We start from the raw sequence: 23,307 nt of genomic DNA, 5'->3' as shown, positions 1-23,307 counted from the left end.
TCGATTAGTCGGTTACATAGCTATGGTACATAAAGACATGCGATTAGAGGAGCAGGATATGCGTGTATGTCAAAACGAGTTTTTTCATTAATTTGTCGACACGAATGATAAAATAAATTTTCTTGAAAATTTTAACGAGAGATAATCATTGTCAATTGACATTTTGCTCAAAATCTTTTGTTTAGAACCTCGTGACATCCTTATTCGAGTACTTGTCGCGAATGTTTCCCACCCAGATGACTACGCAGTGTCAGGAAGCAATGTCCAAGTTCTTGGAAAGCGTTATAAAGGAGCTTTTTATTAAAATGAAAACCTTCCGCGATTACGACGTCGCGCAATCAGGAGTAGCAACGCGATCGAACTCGGTAAAGGATGGATATCTTGACCTCGAGACAGTGGTGTTTAATAAAACACTTGTTATATTCGAAATTATCCAGATTCTATCATATTACGCCAATTTTACATTGGAAAATATATTACACGAAAAATATTAGATTCTCTTAAAAATATTAGATAAATATACAGTATCAGATAAATATGAAATATTGACCACAAAATTTTGTTTACACTTTTTTTTATCAGTTTATAATATTATCTATATATAAATTTGTGCATATATATATATATATATATATATATATATATATATATATATATACTATTCAAATAATTATATTGTACATTTCCATGCATTGCACACATTCGATGTATTTTCGACACAGTCATAAAAAAAGATAATCCTTCCCCCCCTCCGAGTTTATAGTCAAACTTTGATATTCTTTAAATATTAAAGTTTGAACTATGAGACTGAACCTGTTTATTCTCAAGTTTCTCTTTTTAATATTTATTCATATAATTACTAATAATTTAATGCGAAGACTGAAGGTATTGCACAATGTTTTCATTATTTCACACAGCGGTAAATATCCTGGGATAACACAAGGATATTCGTTGAATACGTTCGTCGAATTCTCTATTATTTGTTTCATTCACACGAATATAATCAACCCGATCGATTAATTTCCTCCGATAGCGTAGCCGTGGGGACGATGCCCACTCTTCGCCGAACCTCCGATATTCGGCAAAAGCAAGTTGTACTGGAATGAATGGAAGAAGCAGTGGAATGAGCGGCTGGATAAATGGGCGATACAGACAGCATCCGATTCGGCTCACAATTTGATTTCGGCTGTACCAAACGTAAACGATAAGTCAGCATCGAAGAATTTCGATGATGAAAAGGAGATTGCCGGTATGCAGCTTTTGCAACAAAGGGCCTCCGAATTGATGCGGAAATTACATGTCCCGGACGTGTCTGGTGCCAGCCTATCGGTAAATTATTTTCACATACCTGTGGCTCATTTCCGATCAACAGATATAATTATTTCATCAACAATATTCATTTTTTTTTTTTGCCTAACCGGGATATTTCACTTGTTGATCGTCCGAAGTATCTTGATTGTTAGCGATATAAAAAAGTATTTCAAGAATAAATTGTTCGATTAAAGAAGTAAAGTCTTTAAAAATATTTTTTTACATTCTCACTAATAACCGAGATATTTTTGGTTGGCTGAAATCTTCTATATAACATGTGGTATTAATTTTCAGCTGTTAAGTGTAAGCAAAGCGAATCTCACCGAGAGTTCGCTAAATCGAACGCAAAAACGGGGTGACAAACCACGTTGTCAGCGACGAGTTCGTCTTCCGATCGAGGAACTGGAAGCTGCAAACGCTTCTCGTGAAAGACATCGTGCCAAAAATTCCACTCGCGATATTTCGAAACCGCAAGCCGATGCAACGATAAGCACGACTACGGATTGTCCAGCGCTCGACAAGATCTTCTCCGAGGACCAAATGAATGACAAGGAAATGATCGAGCAGCAGGAATCGCCTAAAATCGATGCTCTTAAGCTACAGAATACTGCTCGCGAGAGACGTCGAGAACGTTTCAATGTCGATCTGAAATAATAAAGAAGAAGAATAAAAAACATACGTTTTATGTAATATTCAATATAATACGCTTTTAAAAAGTTATATTTATTATCGATCATATCGATTTCAAATCATTAAAGCGCATTATAATTTTTTTATATCACTGTATAGAGTGTAAAATGCGAAAAATATAAATGTATGTTTATTTAATTTTAATAATTTTTATAAGCTTACAATTTTTACTAAAAAAAATAATAAAAATCAGATAAATATATATATTTTTTTAATAAAAAATATGATTAATTTTGGATAAACGCAACATAACAAATATTCTCATAGATGGAACAATAAATTCTTACCTCAACTACCTGGTTCGCGATCATCGTTTTTCGTTCCAGAAGCATTGTAACGGCTGTTATCATTATGTGAGAATCGCATCGAGTTTATGCTGTCATCGCTTGCTATTCGACGAAGTTTTTTGTCGCTGATTTGAAAGAAATTAATAACTGGATTAATAAGACAAGATATATGTATAAATAGAGAGGAGAAAAAATATATAAGATAGACACACATTTTTATATCAGAAGTAGCTAAATTTTTACTGTTTTCTATTCTGAATTAATCAAAATGAGGTGACAATTTCTTACTAGTTTCGCAAATTCGCCGCCGATATCGGCGGAAATAAAGTGGCCGCTGAAATTAACGGTTGCACTACTGGTCCCAACACGTGGTCCGCTTCCTCTTGCGGTTCGTGAATCGGTGGTAGCGGCGAATCCCAATCGGAATCCGTGGAACTATTTTTACGACAATATTCTTTTTTAATACATGTTACGCATTTAATATATTATTATTAGAGATGTGCAAAATGGGTGTCCAAATTTATTTGAAATAGAAAATAAATGCAAAATAGTTGCAACATTTCCATTTAAAAATGCAAAATACAAAATAATTTTTAAACCTCCATTTAAAGTAGGAAATGAAAAATAGACATTTTTAAAATGGTTTTTTAAAATAAAAATGACTTTTTTAAAATATTTATATTCTTATATTTATTTATATTTAAATTTTTATTTTTATTATCTATCTTCATTCATCAGATTTCATTGTTAGATCTTATACTATCCGTTCTTATTTTTTATGTGAAATTAGATCTGTATTCTAGCATCACTGCATGATATACAATTGCATGAATAGATGACAATAGCTTGGTTATACACACAATGACTAAATATATAATCTAGGATTTATTTTACAATGAACAAGTGCAATGCAATATTACATAAATATCCATTTATCGATATTTAGAACTAATATTATCGATATCTCGATTAATTTTTGAATTTGCAAAAAAATTTATTTCAAATAGAAAATGAAATGGATAATGAAAACTATTGAAATGGAAATGTAAAATGGCTTTTGAAAACATGTATTTTAAATGCAAAATAGACATTTTACATTTTACATTTTCATTTTAAATATATTTATTTCAATAATTGTTCTTGGACGAGAACCTATAATTTTGAGAGTAGTTTTACTAATTTAGCTGTCAGAAAAAACCGACTTTATTTACCTGCTAGCTATTCTCACATCACTGTTGAGATTGTTATAGCTAAGCCTGCTGGATATAGGCGGTAATCTTTCATGGCCAAACGATGACACAGTCGGAGACACGAGATTACCGAGGCTGCTGTCAACATATGTCGCGGCCTGAATCTCTTGCTGATATAAAGCATAGAGATTCTGCAGATCAACCGGGAGTGCCAGACGACCATCTGTCTCATTTAGATTTCATAAATTTAAAAAAAAATTTAATTTTATAGAATTTTATATTCACATATAATTTTTTAAATTAAAGAAGATATTAGAAAGGATTTTTCTTTAATAGTTTTACTCTCATATTCTAAATAATGGGCAAGCCAATTATGTGTTTAAAATATGTATATCATAAAATATAAATATCTTTATTTATATATTCAATGTCTTAATAAAATATTGAATATATGCAGTGCATATTTTTTATTAGTAATTTGTAGTGATAAAAAAATAAAAAATTATGCAAGTTTTTATCTTAAAATGTTTTTAACTTATTAAAGTTATTTTTAATATTATTAACATTTAAAAATTAAAAGACTCTCTTTTTCCTAATAAAAAACAGAAATGCATAGAATAAAAAATTTATTTTAGTAAGTTGCACTAAAAAATTTTAAAATATTCTCTTTATCTAGAATTTTAAATAACAATACTTGAAAGATCAGGGAATTTTCAAAGAGTCCTTTTACAAGATTTGAATAAAATTCCATCTACTGACCCTCCATGATCCGCCGTTGCCTGGTGATGATTTCATCGGAGATCTGTCGCTGTCGATCGTAACGGAGCAACAGCAGTTCGCGACGTCTGAGTTCGTGCTGTTTAACCAGCCTCTCGCTCTGCAGCATCATTTTATCTGCCTCGAGCTCGTGGACTCGTAGCATCAGTGCCAACAACTCGCGCTCCTCGTCCGAGTTGATACGCGATGGCAATTCCTGAAGAAACGCACGGCATTTCTTTTAGATTGAATTCTGAGAATTTTAATCTTAACGACTTGATCGAAATGTCATTTTATCGACTCATTATCGCAGTTTTATATCGTACCTACTGATAGCAGTACAATAAGAACTTGTGTGCCATTATCAAGCTTTTATACAGAAGGTCTAATTGTTTTTCTTTTACCTCTCTCTTTTTTTTTTAAATTTTACTCTCATTCAAAATTATGAAAAAAAAAAAATAAAAGTTATAAAAATTTCCTTACGTCCTCGAGTTCAGCGCTGCGTTTTCGACATATCTCGAGTTCTTTCTGTGCAACGAGACGCATCTCGGTGTATCTCTCCCGCTCTCGCGTGATTTCTGTCAATTCAGTCCACGCTTGTTGTACGGCTGCATCGTCTTCTAGATCGTCCTTTAAGAGATCTAAGCGGTCATTAAGATATTGTCTTTATTGTGAGCAATTCAGCAAACTAGTTTATCGAGCTAATTGATATTTGATGATGAGTTCTCGTGAATTTAACTTTCTGATTATTGCCTGAAAATCTTTAAAATCCTGCACTTTTTTCCTTTAAATAAATTTTTTAAGTAAAATGGCAAGTTAGTTTAATCGAGGCTAAAGAAAAATACTTGCATCTTAAAATTCAATATTTTTTAACGTAATAATATATGTATTTGGTAAAGGGAAAGGATTTATATGACAAAAGTTAAAAATTAATTTTCTGAAAATTCTTAGCGTTTAAATCTTTAATTTGTCCAATGATAATTAATATCATATCTTTTCTATATTATATTATATCAATAGCTTAACAAATTCGCTTACCGACGTCGTCTATTTCATCCACTTGATAGTCGGTGCCTGGACGATCTGTCTCGGAATCCCGCGTTTTCCCATAAACTCTATTATTCTTCGATTCCCAATGCGAGATTATGGAATGTTGCTGTTCGGCAGCGATATTCAGACTCAGGAGATGACTCTCGAGTTCCATTAACTTTCTCCTATGAGATTAAACGATCTGTATATCTTGAGTTCCGTTTACCGATACGAATCGCAAAGCGTTAATGATAGTCAGAGACTCAAGATTAATTTATTAAATATTAGTTGAGATAAATTTTCAATTTTTATATAGTATCTATTATCATCTCTTTGCACCTTGAATACGTACCTCAGACGCATCTGTTCCTTAAAAGCGAACACGATCTTCTCTCTTAACGATCTGAAATCGTTGTCGTGCGTGTTATTTGACATTTTCTCTTCCGATTCCTCTCTCTTTGGTCTGTCGCCTTTCATCTTGTTTCGCAGACGCGAGATCTCATTCTTCAAATCGCTGATTACATCGCGATACTGCGCAACATGTAGATAACTGACGTCCAGCACGTTCTGCTCGACCTTATTAGAGATCCTTTTGGCGCGATCGGCGTACATCAGGGTATTCTTGCTTTCGTCGCGATGCACGCTCGCCGGCGACACGTGGACGATCATGACAGTTCGACAATTGCCGCTTAGGGCCTCCTTCAGTAACCGCGTGAGCTTGGAATCGCGATAATTTACATATCGCGCACCACCGGACAGCGCATTGATGCAGTTGCCTAATGCTAGAAGAGATCTATTAATATGCGCACCCTCCTTCAGCCTTTTACCCTTGTTCTGTAACATCAAACACAGAAAAAAAGTAAGTGTCAAATCAAAACTTATATACTCATATGAACGCGTTCATTGTTTCATATATACATAACAATTTATAATCTTCTTAGAAGAATTGAAAAATCATAAATTTCAACAATATTATAATCTTATTTCAATACTACAATTGTCATTTCAAGAATAAAATAATTATTTTAACTCTAAGAAAATTATAATCTTCGATTTAAACATGTGTTATTTTCTATCCAACATTTTTTCCTCTCTATTCAAGAAAATTATTCTTAAATAATAAGAATATATTTTTCTTGGTTGAACTATATAAAATGTCTTTATCCAAGCAAATTTTCTGTGTTTAACGTAATATAATCTCATTTCAAGATTTCTATTTTGAAACTAAAGATATTGTCAAAGTAAGAATATTCTTTTTTTCTGTGAATCGAATGAAAAATTTTTTATGTGTTCCAACAAATGTATCCTGTAATAAAGTAATAATGTTTTTGACTTTCGAATATAAAAAAAGGTGATTATAAGTGCTACAACAGGTTGACAAAAAACAAAAGAAGATCTGTTAATATAATTATAGACAAACGAAAAAAATCAAGATAGATTTACTTTGGTTTGCTTCGCTCGTTCGGATCCGGCGAGATCGATCATAAATAATTTGCCTTGCTTTATTTTGGTGTGCAAACATTTATCACTATCCTGAATCGATCGAGAAGACTGTCTGACCGTAACACTGAGGAGCGCGTGACTTCGCGACGAGGTTTTATTCGCGGCTGTCGGTTCTATCGTCCTCGCTTTGTTACCTCTGTGTAACAACTGCATAACCTGTGAATATTAAATAATTTATAAATATTTAATCAACTCTTAAACTCACATCATATATATTGTATAAACGGTCGTCGTACTTCTTCGGTTGAATTGGTGGAAATTTCCGTCAATCCTGGGACCTGAATATTGCGACCCCGCGTGTCATCGCGTAAATCCAGATATCCCGAACTAGGATTCAGAAGGTCGCGAATGTTCTCGTTGTAAATCTCCATGTATGACATTGTTACCTATATGATGGAAAGTATAAGATTTCATGATAATTTCATTATTAATTTAAGAAAGGACAGTAGGATTTATTTAGAATTGTTTAAAGAACCTACAACGATTCTTGAAGCAAGCAAAATTCCTATTAAATTCTGTTGCGGATGAATACATTTTTAATTGTTGAAAAATGCAGACAGTCAAGAAATGATTAAGACTAAAACGTTCATTACAAATTATTTGCGAAAGAAATGTAATATATACGATAATAAAATAGTTGCGGAATTCAAGGAGCTAGAATGAAAAAAAAAGAGTGAGAAGAATTTTCTGATTGGAGAAACTTACCGTAAATTTCGCCTCGTCCGGTAATTTTTTGGCCGCTAAAAAAATGTCATTCAGAGCACGCACCATGATCCCAGGATTCGATGACGTTCCTACCATTGTGTACGTTTTTCCTGATCCTGTCGCACCATACGCAAATACAGTGGCGTTGTAACCATTGAGAACATCCTGTGCTAATTTTTTTGTTGTATTTTCATAGACCTCTTCCTGAAATAATAACAATGATACGTTTTCGTGAATATAATATATTTTAATAAAAAAACTTAGTATATATAATATTTTTTAAATCGAGACTATTAAAATGATGTAGTAAAATAATGAAGTGAATAAAATAATTAAAATTAGTAAAATAATTTACCTGGGTAGAGTCCTCTCCAAAAACTATGTCGTAGAGATATTGTCGCGGTGCCGTACGTTTTTGCTTATCACTGTCTTGATCCTCTAGTATCACTATCTGCAAATTCAATATCACACAAAATATTTTTGACAACTTTTTTGAATTTGAGCGAATTAAATTAACGTAATAAATACTTGTATATTCGTTTATTCTAAATTCAGAAAATTTAAATTAGCCGTAAAGTAAATAAATTAAATTGACATGCAAACTTACTTTATTGTTAATAGCATGCAAAGATCTGGTACCGTTTTCGTTGTGGGCCAAGGGACGGATACGAACGGCGACCTGTAATCAAAACACGACATTGTATCATCAAGGGTACACGATAATGATGATTATCTTGGGGTCTATGAATGGACGAACCATTGATTATAGATTTTATTAGTTTTCTTTGTTACTTCTGTCCGTCGTCAATTTACAATTAGCGAAAGCCTCGAATACAATGATCCAACATCGATTTGTTTTTTTGCGGAGTTTTTTTATTTTACGAATATACTGTAGAAATCGCATTGCTTTCGTTGAAGATCTCAAACTGACATTGCGATGCTGAATTTTTTACAATGACATATTTCACTTTTGTAGAGAAAGATAATATTGCTTATGTGTCTAGTCGCTTATGAATTAAAACTATAGTTATTCGAATATAACGATAGCTTGACGTAAAATGTTATAAAAAACATAAAAAAATGTTTGGAATATAAGATGATACATTTGAGCGTATATTTGATGTAATAAAATAACTTCTTGATATATAAAACAATATATGAAATATCTAACATAAAATATTAACTTTTTAATTACTTTACTTTAATACTTTTATAAAATCGAAATTTTTAGATATAAAATATTCTATGACTTTACAACAATATTGCAATTATTTATTGATACAAGTGTGATATATAAGTATTGATATAAGTAAAATTACATGATTGCAGATGCATCGGTGCATCCTTGAAAAAAAATGTGATTGAATGATAGATCATATTAAAGATAGTTTTTGTAGTCGATTGTCTTTTCTATTAAATAAAAATAATATTTTGTGTGTGTGTTGGTTCTTGATTTCATCAATCTTGAACGTACCATGAGTTTCTGCTCCAGTACTCTTCCATCTTCGCGATCTTTGAAATCATTTCCGCTGCTGCTACTACTGCTGCTGTTACCGCTACTGTATTGCGTCATTCTTGCACGATGCAATTATTTCATCCGTTGTTGTAAAAATTAAGATCAATTAGTTCGACCTGTCGGATGTTAACTTGATGGCTGATGATTGACTTAACGCCGTGTTTATATAAGATGTCTACACGTGTCTGACAGATTCATTATCACTATGCAGTCTTTTTCATCTCAATCACATCAATATTCATCGTCGCACTTCTCGTTGCATACAAATGAGTTTGAAAATAAACATCCCGCCAAGGATTGTATCCAGACTTGAATTTTGTACGAATACATAATTCGGTAAACCGTTGACATTAATGAAAAATGAAAGAGATTTATTGTAAATTGTCAGAGTAAAGGAGCACAGTAGGGAAGAAAAGAAGAGGCAGAAGAGGAGAATATTTATAATATTTAAAAGATTTCTATGATATATCTTCTCTTGCAGTAATGTAAAATATGTATATACGTTCTGAACAAATAATAAATATATACGTCACAATTGATAATTCGATGTGCGTGCACAATGTGCATTAGAACACTCTTAAAAAGTAGTCGATAGTAAATAGTAAGTATGTGTTATCGCGACACAGTCAGCCGACTAACTGAAGCGCACCTGTTCACCTGTACCTGTACACATGTAAAGGCATCTACGAGGCCTATCACGCAAGGGTAAGCTATATTTTCACGTGCCGCGACATTCGACCAGAGAATCTGCATTAACAATGTCGATATTAATGCATAATGCGACAAACTGTTGCTGTCACATCGCAGAAAATATTAAAGTAAGAAAGAGAGACCTGTATAATTTTATAATAATTTACGATAACATAAGAATATTTATACGCATTTCAGGATAAAACATCTGTTAAAAAGTGTCTAATATATTAAAAATTGACAAATGATCGATATCAGTGATGTAACGATGCAAAATATATATATATATATATTATAATAATTTTGTGACAAAATTGTAACTTTTTTTGAGGGACTTATTTTTTGTGTATAAATAAAATTTTTTTTATGTCGAATTTTGTAAAATATAGCTATATCTTTCGCAAGAAAAAATGTATAGTTGTAATACTATTCATGGATGCCATCAGTATGAAAAAATTAAGTTGATACGACGACCAATGGTTAACTTTATTTATGTGATTATGTGCTTAAAGGAAGAACTTACTTGACGTTTCTTGACGTTCATAGTTTGGAAGAACAAATTATTTATAAAAAAAGCAAAGCATATATAATGTTCTTCTTATAGACGTGAAAGTTATATGCACAATATTAATTCAATTTAAGTGGAATTAAAACCTTTTTAGTGAAACGAAACTCGCGTTTCGTTCAACAAGTTGCGCTTCCTTGATAAAGATTACCAGGATTAATAACGAAAATGTCAAGGATGAACGAACATTCAGGAAGTTACATTTGTTGGCGTACGGCAATTTCATGATTGAACTTGATTAGATATGTATCTATAGCATAGCATTTAACACAATGATTAATCCATTTTCTGCGAATGCACTTTCAATCTACTGCATCGCGTTATCTCGCAATCGGTGATATAAATGTTAAATGATATTTATTTATTTCATATAGTGATAAAAGAACATTGATTGTTTCTTAAGTGTCCTCTTTAGACGAGTATAATTAGCACAGATTTTTATTTATAATTTTATAAGCCATATATTTTACAAATTAATATATAAATAAAAAAAGTTTTTAAATAAACAATATGTCCTACAGTGTTTTTGACATCAAATTGAATGCATAAGAAATATATTATTTAAAGAAAATGAAATTTTTCTTATGGTTAAGTATTAGTTTCAATATATAATTTTAAGCTCTTATATTTTTATTTTTGGAAAAAAATATTGTACAAATAATTCTCCTGAAAAGAACTTTATAATGTTTTTAATTGACGTCGTTGTGATTTGTATGTATATTTTGATTTTTTTAATATTCTTTATATAACACATGGCGTATAAAATTATAAGTAGAATCCTGCTTCAATTTTTGATTCGCGAATTGTAGGTTGTTAATGCAAAGCTATATATACCTAATTAGAGGTTGTTAATGCATCTATATATCTACTTATACCTTACCTTGAGAAACATTATAAACATGCGACTTGCTTAATATACTTAATATATTATATATTTTTAGAATTAAGTAAAATAATTATCTTATGAACACATAAATACATTAAAATTAAAACAATTGTTCATTTTTTCGTGCATTACTTACTCCACCTAGGTTTATCACAAACGATGAGAAAGAGATTGCAGATTTTTAGGGGTTAAAAAACTCTATTTACTTAAATTAGAGAGACGCAAAAACTGTGTCTATCCTTGCACGTGTATGGTTATCCATTCCACTATCATTTTCTACGGACGAAAGTAATCAATGCTGGACACAGTTAAGCATCGAGGTCAACGGGGCTGGTTAGATATTGCCGATCGATATTTAGGAACGAAGAACATTAAGCGAGCATTATGCGGTATGTGGAAAAGGGTTGCTACATCTGACCTCCAAATAACAGCTCTAGATTATTGATATATCATGGAAAATTCGACGGAAATAATAATGAACAAGCTGGTCAATCAGTTTCACTTTATACCAATTTTGCAACATACTATTCGATAATGTAATAAAACAGTAATATGACAGAATCGTCGACGATAAAACGTAATGTAAAAAATTGATCAACTTGGTGAAGCGCAAATATGATATTTAACGAGAAGAAGTGTAAAGGTAATATTATACCGCTATTTTTTTTTTTCAAGAATGTCCTAAAAAAATTCCAATTGTTTTATTATTCCATGTATATATGTATAAGAGAATTTTATCGTAAGAATTTTACGCGAATCGGTAGTTTCCAACCCTTCGAGCAACTGAAAGTTTGCTATCCTTCGCTTGATTCGGACTCCTGCGTCGAATACGTATCTATTTTATTGTAAAGTTGCGCGCACGCGGCGATCATATCTTTTTTAAAGATTGATTGTATCTTTTCACTCGACACGCACGTGGAAGGATAGGAAATGTTTCGAGGGCAAAAGGGGAGAAAAGCCTTCACTTCATAATTTTGGTGATTCATTGTTTCTAATAAAAATGTGACTGTACAATATGATATAAAAGAAGCGTTAAGTTCGTCTAACATTGATCTCTCTTGTAAAGAATGCTATATATAAATTATGATATTGATAAAAAAATAGCATGCGTTGATATATAGATGTTACGTGTAAAATAAATGCACTCTATATTCCTCTAATCCTATTTTGTACGATCATTTTGTATGACGCTATATTAGAAAGTATTGTAATTGCAATTTTGTGCAAAATATTTTATAATTGTTTTATGTCCAAACTTGACTCAATTACACGTGTTAAAAAGTCTAAGTTAAAGTATATACAAGTATATCCTATGTATATGTATATTATGTTTATTTAAAAAACAAGCCAAAGTTTCGCTGCCGTGTATTAATTTCGAGCAATTTTACTTTTAGCGAGAAAACTATTGCACAAATAATTTCTGAAAAATTGCAGCTTCATATTTTTTAATGGAGCATTAATTCCGCGTTGATTTTTACCGTTTTTGTTTTCATTAGTCTAACAAAGTTTCATTGAACCAAATTGAACAAACTGCATGATCTCAGATCCATATAAAAGACCAATAAAGAATGTTAAATATAATAAATGACACAGGAAATACTATCCTGCTGCGTTTGTCGATCCATTGAGCGATCTCTTGCGGTGTCATCGTTGTGAAATTATGTAGCTTGGCAAGAGTCGGTCTGCGTGAAAATGGTTTATTGTTAGACGGCGGGGAAGAAATACCGCTGTCGATAGTGGTGATGCTGCCGACAGAGCAAGGATCCGGATCCTTATCCTCCTCTATTCTCACCGATGGGATGTTGATCGTGCTCGGAAAACTCTGGAAACGATCGTCAATATAATCAATGTTACAATTTTGGAGAAGGAATTTGTTCAAAATATTAAATCTCAGTGATTAATATCATTTAAAAAATAAATTATGCGATAGCTTTGATAGTTAGATAAAGATTTAAAATAAAGAGATAACTGTTCCTTCTCGAAGAGATTGTTTTTTAGTGTAATTTATAATATTGAAATACGTAATAAAATAACATTGGAAATTATTTAATCAATGACTCACGTGTACGGTGAGATAATTTTGACTCGTAAAGTCTTGCTCGCAGTTCGTATTTGCATTATCTAATGACGACCACGATCGCGATCGTTCCAGTCCGGTTGTATTTTTTTGGAATTGTTTTCGTGCTAATCGTGGGGTCAAAGTAGACTTGAGGATGTATTTGCTGTTGACCTTTTTCAACGGTACATTCTTTCTGTATGCACAAATATATGACATATTACCTCTAAGCAGTTTATATCAAATAAATAAACTATATAAAAGCTCTGTAGGTATTAAAATGAATAAAAAAAATCTCGATGAAAAATATTACATACTTTCTTCGATATATGGTATTAACAAAGGCGAATTCGACCATCGCCGAGAACAGAAATATCGTGCAACCCAAAAACCAAATCTCGCTTGCTTTTATGTAAGAGACTTTCGGCAACGAGTTTTCCACTTTCGAGGCGAGTGTCATAAATGTCAAGATAGTGTTTGTTCCTGAAAATATATAAGTCTCATGGGTATTTAAAACAATATTATTGTCCAGTGTATTACACTGATTGTGAGAGTATACACAGATATTTTACCTAAAACTATTCGCGGTGCACTCGCGTCTTGATGCAACCAGAAGGATACCCAAGAAATCACCACGATTAATATAGATGGCACATAATAGTCCATCATGAAGAATCCCATTTCGCGTGCTAATTTAAATGTGATATTTATGGAGCTGAAATTGCCGGCTGTAATCGCATGTGGTAATTTTAGTAACAATGTGACACAATTAGTGGTAAGCGCGTGTATTTTCTTTTTTTATTAAATCAAGTTGAAACATTTAAATTGATTGAATTTTACCGAAATGTCCGTAATGATATTGCCACGAGTTGTAGGATACACCCGAGCGATTGACCCACGTGTCGACGAGCTTGTACTCCGTCAAATACAAATTGTTGGCGATGACAATCGGATTCTTATCCCAGTCTAATACCATTTCGTTTATATTATGAGTCCCTAGTGAAGAAGTAAGAAGAAAAATCATTCTTTGTTTATATAAGACAAGACTTGGCACATCGCAGAGTGTTAAAATTTACATGATGTTTTTTGCTAGTTGACAAAGTAAAACTAGGACAACTATATATCAATGATATGACAAACTTACAGCTTTCGAAGACCAGTGGACACTCTTGCACGTCGAATGGGAATTTTTCCAGTCGGAGGCCACAATTGAGTGTCGCTTCTAGTCTGAAATTCAAGTGATTTCTCCTAATCAATCTCTGTTTAGTAATTTAGAAAATTTACATATTGATTTAATTATTTGATTTTATTTCACCATATAAAATTTGTGATTCTCTTCAAGATTAAATGTCAAGATTAACTGAATACCTTGTATTCAAAATAACCATGCCATGAGGACTGATGGAGATGAGCAGGTCCTTGACGCCGTTTCCCATCACTGCCGAGGTACGTTCATTCGCGACATATACGGTAGGTGTCCAAATCAAAGCATGAGCATTTTGACCGCCGTATATCTGGGTCATGTAAGGAGCTATGTCCGAAAATTTCAGTCGTTTATCAAGATATCGGAACTGCAGCATTAAATGCACGTCAAATTGCTGCAATACATAATTTATTTTGTCTTTCTTTATTATCAATTCTCGCGCGGTGATGTTAAGCATAATCTGCGTAGATATAAGATATAAGATATGAGTAAAATTGTACAAGTATACCAAAGTTTTGGCCATGTTAGACTTTATTGTGTAGATAAAGGCTTTCGTGTAAACCCTGATCGGATCCGTAGCGTTAATCACTCCCGGTGGTCTGACCATTTTATCGTAACGGCATTCGTTCGCCAATTCTTGCAAGAGTTCTGTTTGCGTCATAGAACTACTGAACGCCGGGCAATTTCCCGATCTGTAATGAATGTTGAGTTTTCTTTAAACGCGCGTGAAATGTCAACTCTATCTTTAGAATTTATTAGATATACATTTCAGGCGAAAGGCGTGCGTTTTCTCACACGATTACGATTGATATCTTCTTGAATTTAATTCTTGAATAAAATGTAGAATCCTATAATGAAAATGCTAATTTGCAAAAATTAAATAGCAGAAAAATGATAATTTTGATAAATTGAGTATTGTCAAATTGCAAATTAGCTTGAGATTTTCCTAAAAATTATTCCAAGAAGGGATGAGATACCTAAGGAAGAAAGAAATTCGCGCGATCGCAAAGATCTATTAAGAATATAAACTAAAAAATAAATTAAGAAATATAAAAGATCTACTAAAATATAAAATAGAAAAAATATAATAAAACTATGTTTCTAAAAGAAAAGAATACTTATTATGTTTGAAATGCATAAAGTGATTTTCAATATTCATAACTTTTCAAACTAATAAGGAGTACATAAAGGCTTGTATTCAATATTTAAATGCAACAACTGTAGCGAAACACATGTTATAAATAGTCGACAGATCTAGCTTTGAAGGAAAATAGTTCAAATTAATATTCTAGACCGCATCTTTTTGCGCGTCTGTTTTCGACGTATTGTTCATTGGTTCTTTGTATTCATGTAAAAGATATATTACAGATGACATTGGCTATAGATAATCGTGCACCGATACAAATTTTCTCGCTATTTGATGCGCATGTGACTTGCTCACGAGAACTTGAGGATTTTACGGTTTATCGTAAATCGGTTAATTATTAGGTCACAAGTCTAACAATATAAGTTACAAAAAAGTTTGACGCGCTATTAAATTCCGCGAAGCAATTATCTAGATTAAAGTTTTCGTTCTTCACAATCATGCATTGATCCATGTGACTAGCATTTTTGCAGAAGTTATTAAGCTTCGAGTGTGCACGTGCTTCAATCGTAAGAGGATCCACAAAAGAACGCCGCCGACTATATTATTAAGTCCTTATCACTCTGTATGCTACCTGAATTTACAACGTTAAATATCTTCGCCAAACATCTTGTTTATTTAAGATACCAGCATATTTACGTGTCCCTATGGAATTGTATGCATCGAGATTAGGATTAAAACTCTCTCTGACGTTATATCGTGTCGTATGATATGTAAAGTGTCACAAGGTGTACTGAACAATAAACATTTAATAAACAGGTAGTTCCATTACCGAAAAGTAATCGAGAAGAAATCGACTACGAATCAAAATGTTTTTCAATTTCTAAAAAATTATCTAAAAATATTTTTTTATAAATTTAAGACATGCTCTTTTGTTTTATTCCGCGCGTACTTTATAATATACAAGATGTTTTATTTAATTGTACTATTTGAAATAATTTCTTTATTAGTTAAGAATACAAAAAAATGTCTTATTGAAATCATTTTAATCTAAAAAAAAAAACAGTTTACAAGAAAAATTTGTTTCAAAAGTAGTAAGATTTAAAGATTGCTTCTATTTATATTTCAAATGAAATTGTATAATAATTTTATTGTTATTTTATGTAAGTAAATTCAGTAGTAAAACAATGTCAATAAAGTCACAAAACAAATATTTTCCAAAGTATTTTCACTATTAATTTTTTCAATATTTTTATACGCACAATATAAGAATTGATTAATGTTGTTAAAAAAAAGGATGTTAAAAGCATAAGATATTCCTTAGGAACAAACTTTAATTTGAGATACTTTTTTATATTTTTAATATTAACAAAGACATTAAAAAAATGATCACGTAAATAATATATTCCGCATTTATAATGCGTTATACACGCTATAAGTCCATAGATTTCTCGATTGGTCTCTTTTACATTTTTAATTAACAATTTTGTTTTTCTTATGATATTTAGGGCAAATAAGAAGTTAACAAACGCAATAATGATGAGGCTCATGATAAAGAGCGAAAAAGATTGATGAAAAGACAAAAGTTAAATTTGAATGATATTTGAACAAGTGTGAATCCGATACGATGTTTGTTTACTGTCGAAACAAAACGAGTTCTCTTGCGCGCGTGCAAAAACGAAGGATAGTTCTCGGCAAGTATTTTCTTAATAACTTTTCTGAAATTTGTTTTTCTAAATAACGAAAAGGATCTTTGCATCGTAATAAAAACGCTCTTTCGCTACGGAATAATTTGCATCACTCTAATTTGTTAATAATACTGATGGTTGATCGCATTTAGTTGGTCGCACGAGAACCTCGAAGGTCGAATGTTATGCGCTAATAAGTTTGAAAGCAGCTATAAAATTTCACAAGGCTAAAAATAATATTACACGAATTTTACCTTATGACGCCGTATTTCCTTGTGATCTAACACGTGAACGCTTCGAGTTAAAGCAGCTTCAAATTTACGTAAAAGATATATTTATTATTCGCGAGAATAAGGATAAAAAAATGAATGGCATTAATTTCCTTTTTTCCTTTGTCTGGTATTACTTTACAATGTGCAAAACCCTTCAGATAACGATGAAAACCACCGATGACATGTGCTGCGAGCAAGTAAACTTTGCGGTTTTGACGATACAAAAATTTATGAAGCATATATTTTATAAGAATCACTAACATAGTGCCATTACCCAAGAGCTACTTTGCATGCAACAAATAATCATCGTCTCTTGCAAAACAAGCAAGTTTTCAAGTTTTAATAAGATTCTGTTATAATTTGTATTATTTAAATAAACCTGCAAGAAAAGCGCTCTTTGATATTTTTTATCCGAATATATAAATATTATAATGTGTGTTGAGATATGTATTTTATATATATATATATATATATATATATATATATATATATATTAAATTACAAACATGTGCGCGCGCGGGAATATTTATATTTAAACCCATTATATCCATCTAGTATGATTGTGAGATGATGTTTATTATTAAATCCCATTTGTTAAAATCACGTTTCTCAGATTATTTTTTGCGAACCAAAGATGTCAAACACGTCTGAAGCACGTGGTCAACCAGTTCATTACTTTATGACTAACTAATCATGTACGTGAGACGTTGCATCTTTGGCTCGCGAAAAGTACGTCTGAGAAAAAAGTGATTTTAATGCAGAGCTAAAATGTATATATATATCAATATATTTGACATGTGATCTGGACAACGCGTTTCATGCTAATTTGATTACCGGAGATATATATTTTAGCTGTTTTATATTTTAATTAAATGAAGCGTACGGCTTACACTGTAGTCGCGTCCGCGAACGATGGTAATCGCGACAGATGAAAGAAGACCGCTACAACAAAGACCCTTCCTCCGAGAGTCATTCTTAAATTTTCTTAGTCACTTAACTGTACAACTAATGAATTCCGACTGATCCTTCCTTGTAGCCGGCAAGTGTACTCGGTGAGCAAATTTGTTGGAAACCAGACGCTCAGACAAACCTCACTCCCCTCTCTCATGGTGCTCCTGCAGACTCGTTTGAAATACGTACATATTCTCTGAAGTAATATGTGAGATCAACACACACACATATACACACTCATTAGGTGTTTAAAGCTTACAATGTTGTATACACTCTTGCACTCATCTGTAGTCGTTGTGTAATTTACACATCACTGTCTAACACAATATATTAATTTAAACGCGACTTTAATATCAGAGATCATTAAACTTACTGCTTCTCAGAATAATCCATCTAATATGTAATTGTTTACTCATGTTGTGGAAAAATGACTACAAGCTCAATATAATGGTTCATGATTCACATTTCTGTGTAATGAAATTTTTCTTATCTCCCTCCTGAACTTGAAAGCATTATCACGATACGATTACGCATGCAGATATATACATCTCGTACTCATTTTCATTTTTAGCACTATTATTGTACAGTTTACTGCAAAAGTAATGATCGCTTAAAAATATAATTTGTAATCAAATATAAATATTGATTTAACAAAAAGTTAACATTCATATGAAATAAAAGCTAGAAATATAAAAAAAACAAAATTTCTACAATTTATTTTTACATATACTTATATATTATATACATAACATATACAATATACATAGTATATGTATTACACCTAATTTATTTAGTGTCAATTGATATAATATCAGGTTTCATACGATTAACAGTATATGTTAATAAGTGAAGGTCTTGCAAAAGTTTTGTCAATCTTTTAAAGTGTCTGTCAGTATAAGGTATCACAGCTTCTAGAGTGGAAGATAAACCTGGTATCTGTAACTCTCGAGTCCCGATTTCTACCATTAAAGCATTTATAACTATCTGAAAGTAACAAAAAAGTATTAAAAAATGCACTTATATATACATATGTATTGCGCTTCGTCAATATATTGAATATTTTAAAATTCAATTATAATTTTAATTAAATGATTAAATCTCTGTTAATAATTAAACAATTTTTTAAAAATCTGAATTTTAAATTACTGATCTATCAAATCTCATACCTGAGCAATATGTGAATTCCGACTGTTTGTATTCCATGCAATTGCGCACCTGAGTAATGCTTCTTTGCGAGCTGGTTTTAATTCTTTTATTATTTCTACAAACTCGTTGTTTTGTTTCTGTAATATAGCTGTCATAAAAGAAATAATATTTTATCAAATGTATAAAAAAAACATAGGATAAGTACATAAAAAAATACCTATACTTATATGCAACAAAAAAAAGTGTTTAAATAGTTTAAAAAAATTAATATGATAAAACTATGTTAATGATATAAAATAAATATACACAGATACATTATATAACAATATAAAATGTTGCAGATAATATAAAAATATTCATTTTACATTATCTGATATCAACATCATAATATTAAATTAAGCAAATTTATCGCTATTCCATACAACTAGTTATACCTTCTATAATTTTAAAAACTTGCAGTGGTCGTTCCATTTTTAAAGCCAATCGCAGCGCAGCTTGAAGTTCTTCAGCCTTTAATAAATTGGCCAACTTTTGCTCCTCAAACACGAGCCGTTCTTTTTCTTGTATAGCTCGCGCCCTCCTCTCTTCAGTTACATCCCTCCAAATGACTAGCAATGAGTCACTACCTCCGCTGATGATGTGTTTTTCATCTTTAGAAACTAAACAAGAATATATTATATATGTATTTATAATAATATCGATTGTTACATATTCTCGCGCGCAAATCAGATATAGACTTACCTACAAGAGTCCAAACGTGACTTTCGTGTTGGTCTAAAGTAGAGATACACTCGGACGTTTTGATATTCCACAATTTCAGAAGACCGTCTCCGCCTGACGTAATTAGCTGCATGCCGTGTGACAAAAACTCTCCTCTTAAAACGGAAGATTCGTGTCCTTCAAAAGTCTACAAGAAAAACAAAAATCAAGTTATAATTTAATATATTTAATGTATGAGTGCAAAATTTATTTCTCTTCCTTTACCTTCAAACAATTGAGTTCTGTCAAGGACCATAATTTCATTGTACAATCGGCAGATGTTGTTAAGAGTACTTGATCAACTGGCGAGAATCGAACACACCATACACTTCTTCGATGACCATGAAACACTCCGAGTAATTGCAAATCCTCAGCAGACCACAGCTATAGAGATACAGTTATTATTATATATTAGTTCTAAAATGTCACATATAATCTTAAAATTGTTTGTGCACATATGTAAGTTTATTGCAACAATACCTTAGCAGTTTTATCTTGCGACGCTGTAGCAATTAATTTATCATTCGGCGAAATGATTACGCAGTTCATCTCTTTTTGATGTGCCAATATTGTGTGGATCGTGTTTAATGGCAAATCTTGCTCTGTAAATATCAACAATTATCTCATTTATCTTATCCTCTATTTATATATACATATACATATATATTTTCTTTTTAACATACTATGTGATTCAAGATTGTTGGGTAATTCCCACAGCTTTAGGCATGAATCTTGAGCAACAGTTGTAAAGAATTTAGTCGACACTTGAGATATAGCAACGGAACTGATTGATGCTGTGTGCCTAACGGCATGTCCAATGCAAGACATTCTTGTTGTCTCTTTATCAAATAGCCATACACGAACGCTATTATCCTATAAATAATAATTTTTTTATATATAAAAGTGTATTAATTATTATTATTATTAGTATTATCGTTAAAAAATACCTTAGCTGAAGATATGAGCAGATTTACGTTCGCTGGAGTTGTAGCTAAGGCCAAAACGCTATCACTATGACCACACAATAATTGACAATTCATAGATGCAATATCGTAAAGTTTTATGTCGCAACTGTTAGTCGCGAGCGCGATGTGGCTGTCATTAGCCCCAAGATAAGCAACGTCTAGAATTTCGTCGCTGTAACCTACCAACTGTAGTGATTCTTGTATTAATATCTATATAATATTATTGTAAATAGAATTTGAGATGAGGCAAACCAACCTGCTTCTTACATTCAAACAATTCTAATGAATGGATGATAATATTATGATCGACAGATACCACTGCAAAAATATTATAAATACGATTGTAAAGTAAATGGGTAATTGACAAACTTCCTTCTTCCTTAGCTGGTGATACCAAAGAGTCTTCTTGTGTATAAATCAGCTTGCCCGCTTTCATTTCCCAGATTTTAACAACACCTAAAAAAAAACTTTGTGGTAAACTGCATATTTTATTATTTGTATTGATATGTTAAATCATATTTTTTAATTGTTAGTCTACCTTTCTCACCAGCCGAAGCAACGTATATATCATCGCTTTTACGTAAATTAATAAACGCTGGCAAAGATTTAGGTGATATTATAAATGCTCCTTCTATTCCTTCATATACCGGTAAAACTCGTATTGATGTTCCAGATGATATGTCCCACAAGATCAATACCCTATCTCTTCCTGAACTGTCATAAGATACAAGATTATTCGTTTTATGATAATTTTTACTTGCATAATATGTATTTCAAAGTTTCTTTCTTACCTAACTAAGTAATTTCCCTTTTTGTGGAAACTAAGAGATGTAACTTTACTAAAATGTCCAGATAAAGTAACTTTTTCCTTCCCAGTGGTGATATCCCAGCCATGAATCTTTGTGTCGTCACCAGCGCCAAAAAGAAGCTGTTTTGAACTATCTGGATGAAATTCCAATACACTAAATGTAAAAAAATATTGATATTAATTCTGACTATTGAACATTTTAAAATATAACATTATATATATTTCATATAAATCTCTAATTACCTAGTTACTCCCTGCAATCCTTTGAAATGATGTGTACAAGTATGATATTGCAAGTTCCACAATCTGACAGCACTATCACTTCCACCAGATGCCATTAAGGCATTATTATTTAATAGAGTTATTCGTGTTACAGGTCCTTTGTGGATAGATTTCCATAATTTTGTCAATTTATTAGCTGTAATTAATAAGAAAAAAAAAACAATTTTAGAATATATATTCAAACTTGATGTAAGATATATATTAAATTTGAATTTAAACTATTGTATTACTTTTCCAGTCCCATAATTTGAACAGTCCACTTTTGTGATGAGTGACTATGCTTTTGTCATCCTCACCAAGAGCAAAACAATTTATTGTATCTTCCTGTTGACCAACCTCTACCTGACCCAATGACAATATCACAGAGCTTTTGCTCACAGACAGTATTGAAACGGTGCCTCCTTTTTGACAGAATAAATACTCTGCGTCTGTACTCCACTGCAACGAAAAGATTATGTGTATGTATTATACATGTGACAAAATAGATAATTCTTTCAGAAATTTACCTGTACATTGCCACCAGTATAAAATGCTCCATGTTTGCATTCCACTTCAAATCTGTAATTGTATGTAACAATCAAAATTATTAAACAGGATATGCACAGAAAAACAATAAAAAAAGGACTAAAATATATATATAGATATATATAATATATCAGAATAAAATAATATTTACGCTTCTTTAATGTTCATTTTTAATTTTATTTAAAAATATCTTTTTTTTTCTTCTAAATTTACCGGCCTCGATCCACCTTATTTAAAGAGATAATTCAAAGCCGGCATCAACTTTAAAAATATGTATAAATGTACAAACAAGCACGTGTTGCACCGAATTACATTCTGAGCCCTCTCCCCTCTTTAGAGTAACAGCTGACACATATAGGCTCTTGAATGAACAATTGATTCGATTGGCTATTTCATGAAGAATTTCCAGAGTTTTCCGACATTGTTTAGTGACCTTAAA

General features: G+C 31.7%; 3 protein-coding genes across 4 annotated transcripts; all 3 read right to left on the bottom strand.

The window, feature by feature from the left end:
* Positions 1 to 694: 694 nt before the first annotated feature.
* LOC140665606 (kinesin-like protein KIF19) lies at positions 695 to 12,006 on the bottom strand. Its single transcript, XM_072891900.1, has 15 exons — positions 11,265 to 12,006; positions 8,946 to 9,295; positions 8,079 to 8,150; positions 7,827 to 7,922; positions 7,472 to 7,675; positions 7,003 to 7,152; positions 6,707 to 6,922; positions 5,616 to 6,097; positions 5,273 to 5,448; positions 4,718 to 4,875; positions 4,238 to 4,451; positions 3,500 to 3,701; positions 2,577 to 2,723; positions 2,289 to 2,413; positions 695 to 1,956 (listed from the first exon to the last, which is right to left on the bottom strand). The coding sequence occupies exons 2-14, from the start codon at positions 9,042 to 9,044 to the stop codon at positions 2,290 to 2,292; spliced, it is 2,340 nt and encodes a 779-aa protein (XP_072748001.1). The 5' UTR covers positions 9,045 to 9,295; positions 11,265 to 12,006; the 3' UTR covers positions 695 to 1,956; position 2,289.
* Positions 12,007 to 12,093: 87 nt separating this feature from the next.
* On the bottom strand, positions 12,094 to 18,540 carry LOC140665608 (pH-sensitive chloride channel 2). 2 transcript variants are annotated; one of them, XM_072891901.1, is made up of 9 exons: positions 18,431 to 18,540; positions 14,897 to 15,080; positions 14,553 to 14,782; positions 14,329 to 14,411; positions 14,025 to 14,180; positions 13,757 to 13,912; positions 13,502 to 13,667; positions 13,191 to 13,380; positions 12,094 to 12,950 (listed from the first exon to the last, which is right to left on the bottom strand). In XM_072891901.1, the coding sequence occupies exons 1-9, from the start codon at positions 18,538 to 18,540 to the stop codon at positions 12,669 to 12,671; spliced, it is 1,557 nt and encodes a 518-aa protein (XP_072748002.1). In that variant the 3' UTR covers positions 12,094 to 12,668. The 2 variants fall into 2 exon arrangements, with proteins under 2 accessions (XP_072748002.1, XP_072748003.1); XM_072891902.1 differs by having other exon boundaries at positions 18,323 to 18,457.
* LOC140665605 (transducin beta-like protein 3) lies at positions 16,793 to 23,204 on the bottom strand. The gene is made up of 15 exons (XM_072891899.1): positions 23,020 to 23,204; positions 22,850 to 22,901; positions 22,574 to 22,781; positions 22,305 to 22,479; positions 22,045 to 22,215; positions 21,792 to 21,967; positions 21,510 to 21,709; positions 21,236 to 21,439; positions 20,972 to 21,161; positions 20,769 to 20,890; positions 20,514 to 20,672; positions 20,271 to 20,436; positions 19,964 to 20,188; positions 19,550 to 19,677; positions 16,793 to 19,367 (listed from the first exon to the last, which is right to left on the bottom strand). Exons 1-15 carry the CDS (start codon positions 23,034 to 23,036, stop codon positions 19,170 to 19,172), a joined length of 2,391 nt encoding a protein of 796 aa, XP_072748000.1. The 5' UTR covers positions 23,037 to 23,204; the 3' UTR covers positions 16,793 to 19,169.
* Positions 23,205 to 23,307: the final 103 nt, after the last annotated feature.

This window comes from Anoplolepis gracilipes, chromosome 5 (assembly GCF_047496725.1).
Source record: "Anoplolepis gracilipes chromosome 5, ASM4749672v1, whole genome shotgun sequence".
NCBI classification, from domain to species: Eukaryota; Metazoa; Arthropoda; class Insecta; order Hymenoptera; family Formicidae; genus Anoplolepis; species Anoplolepis gracilipes.
The sequence above is the reverse complement of the archived record's forward strand: the minus strand, read 5'-3'. Positions and strand labels throughout refer to the sequence as shown.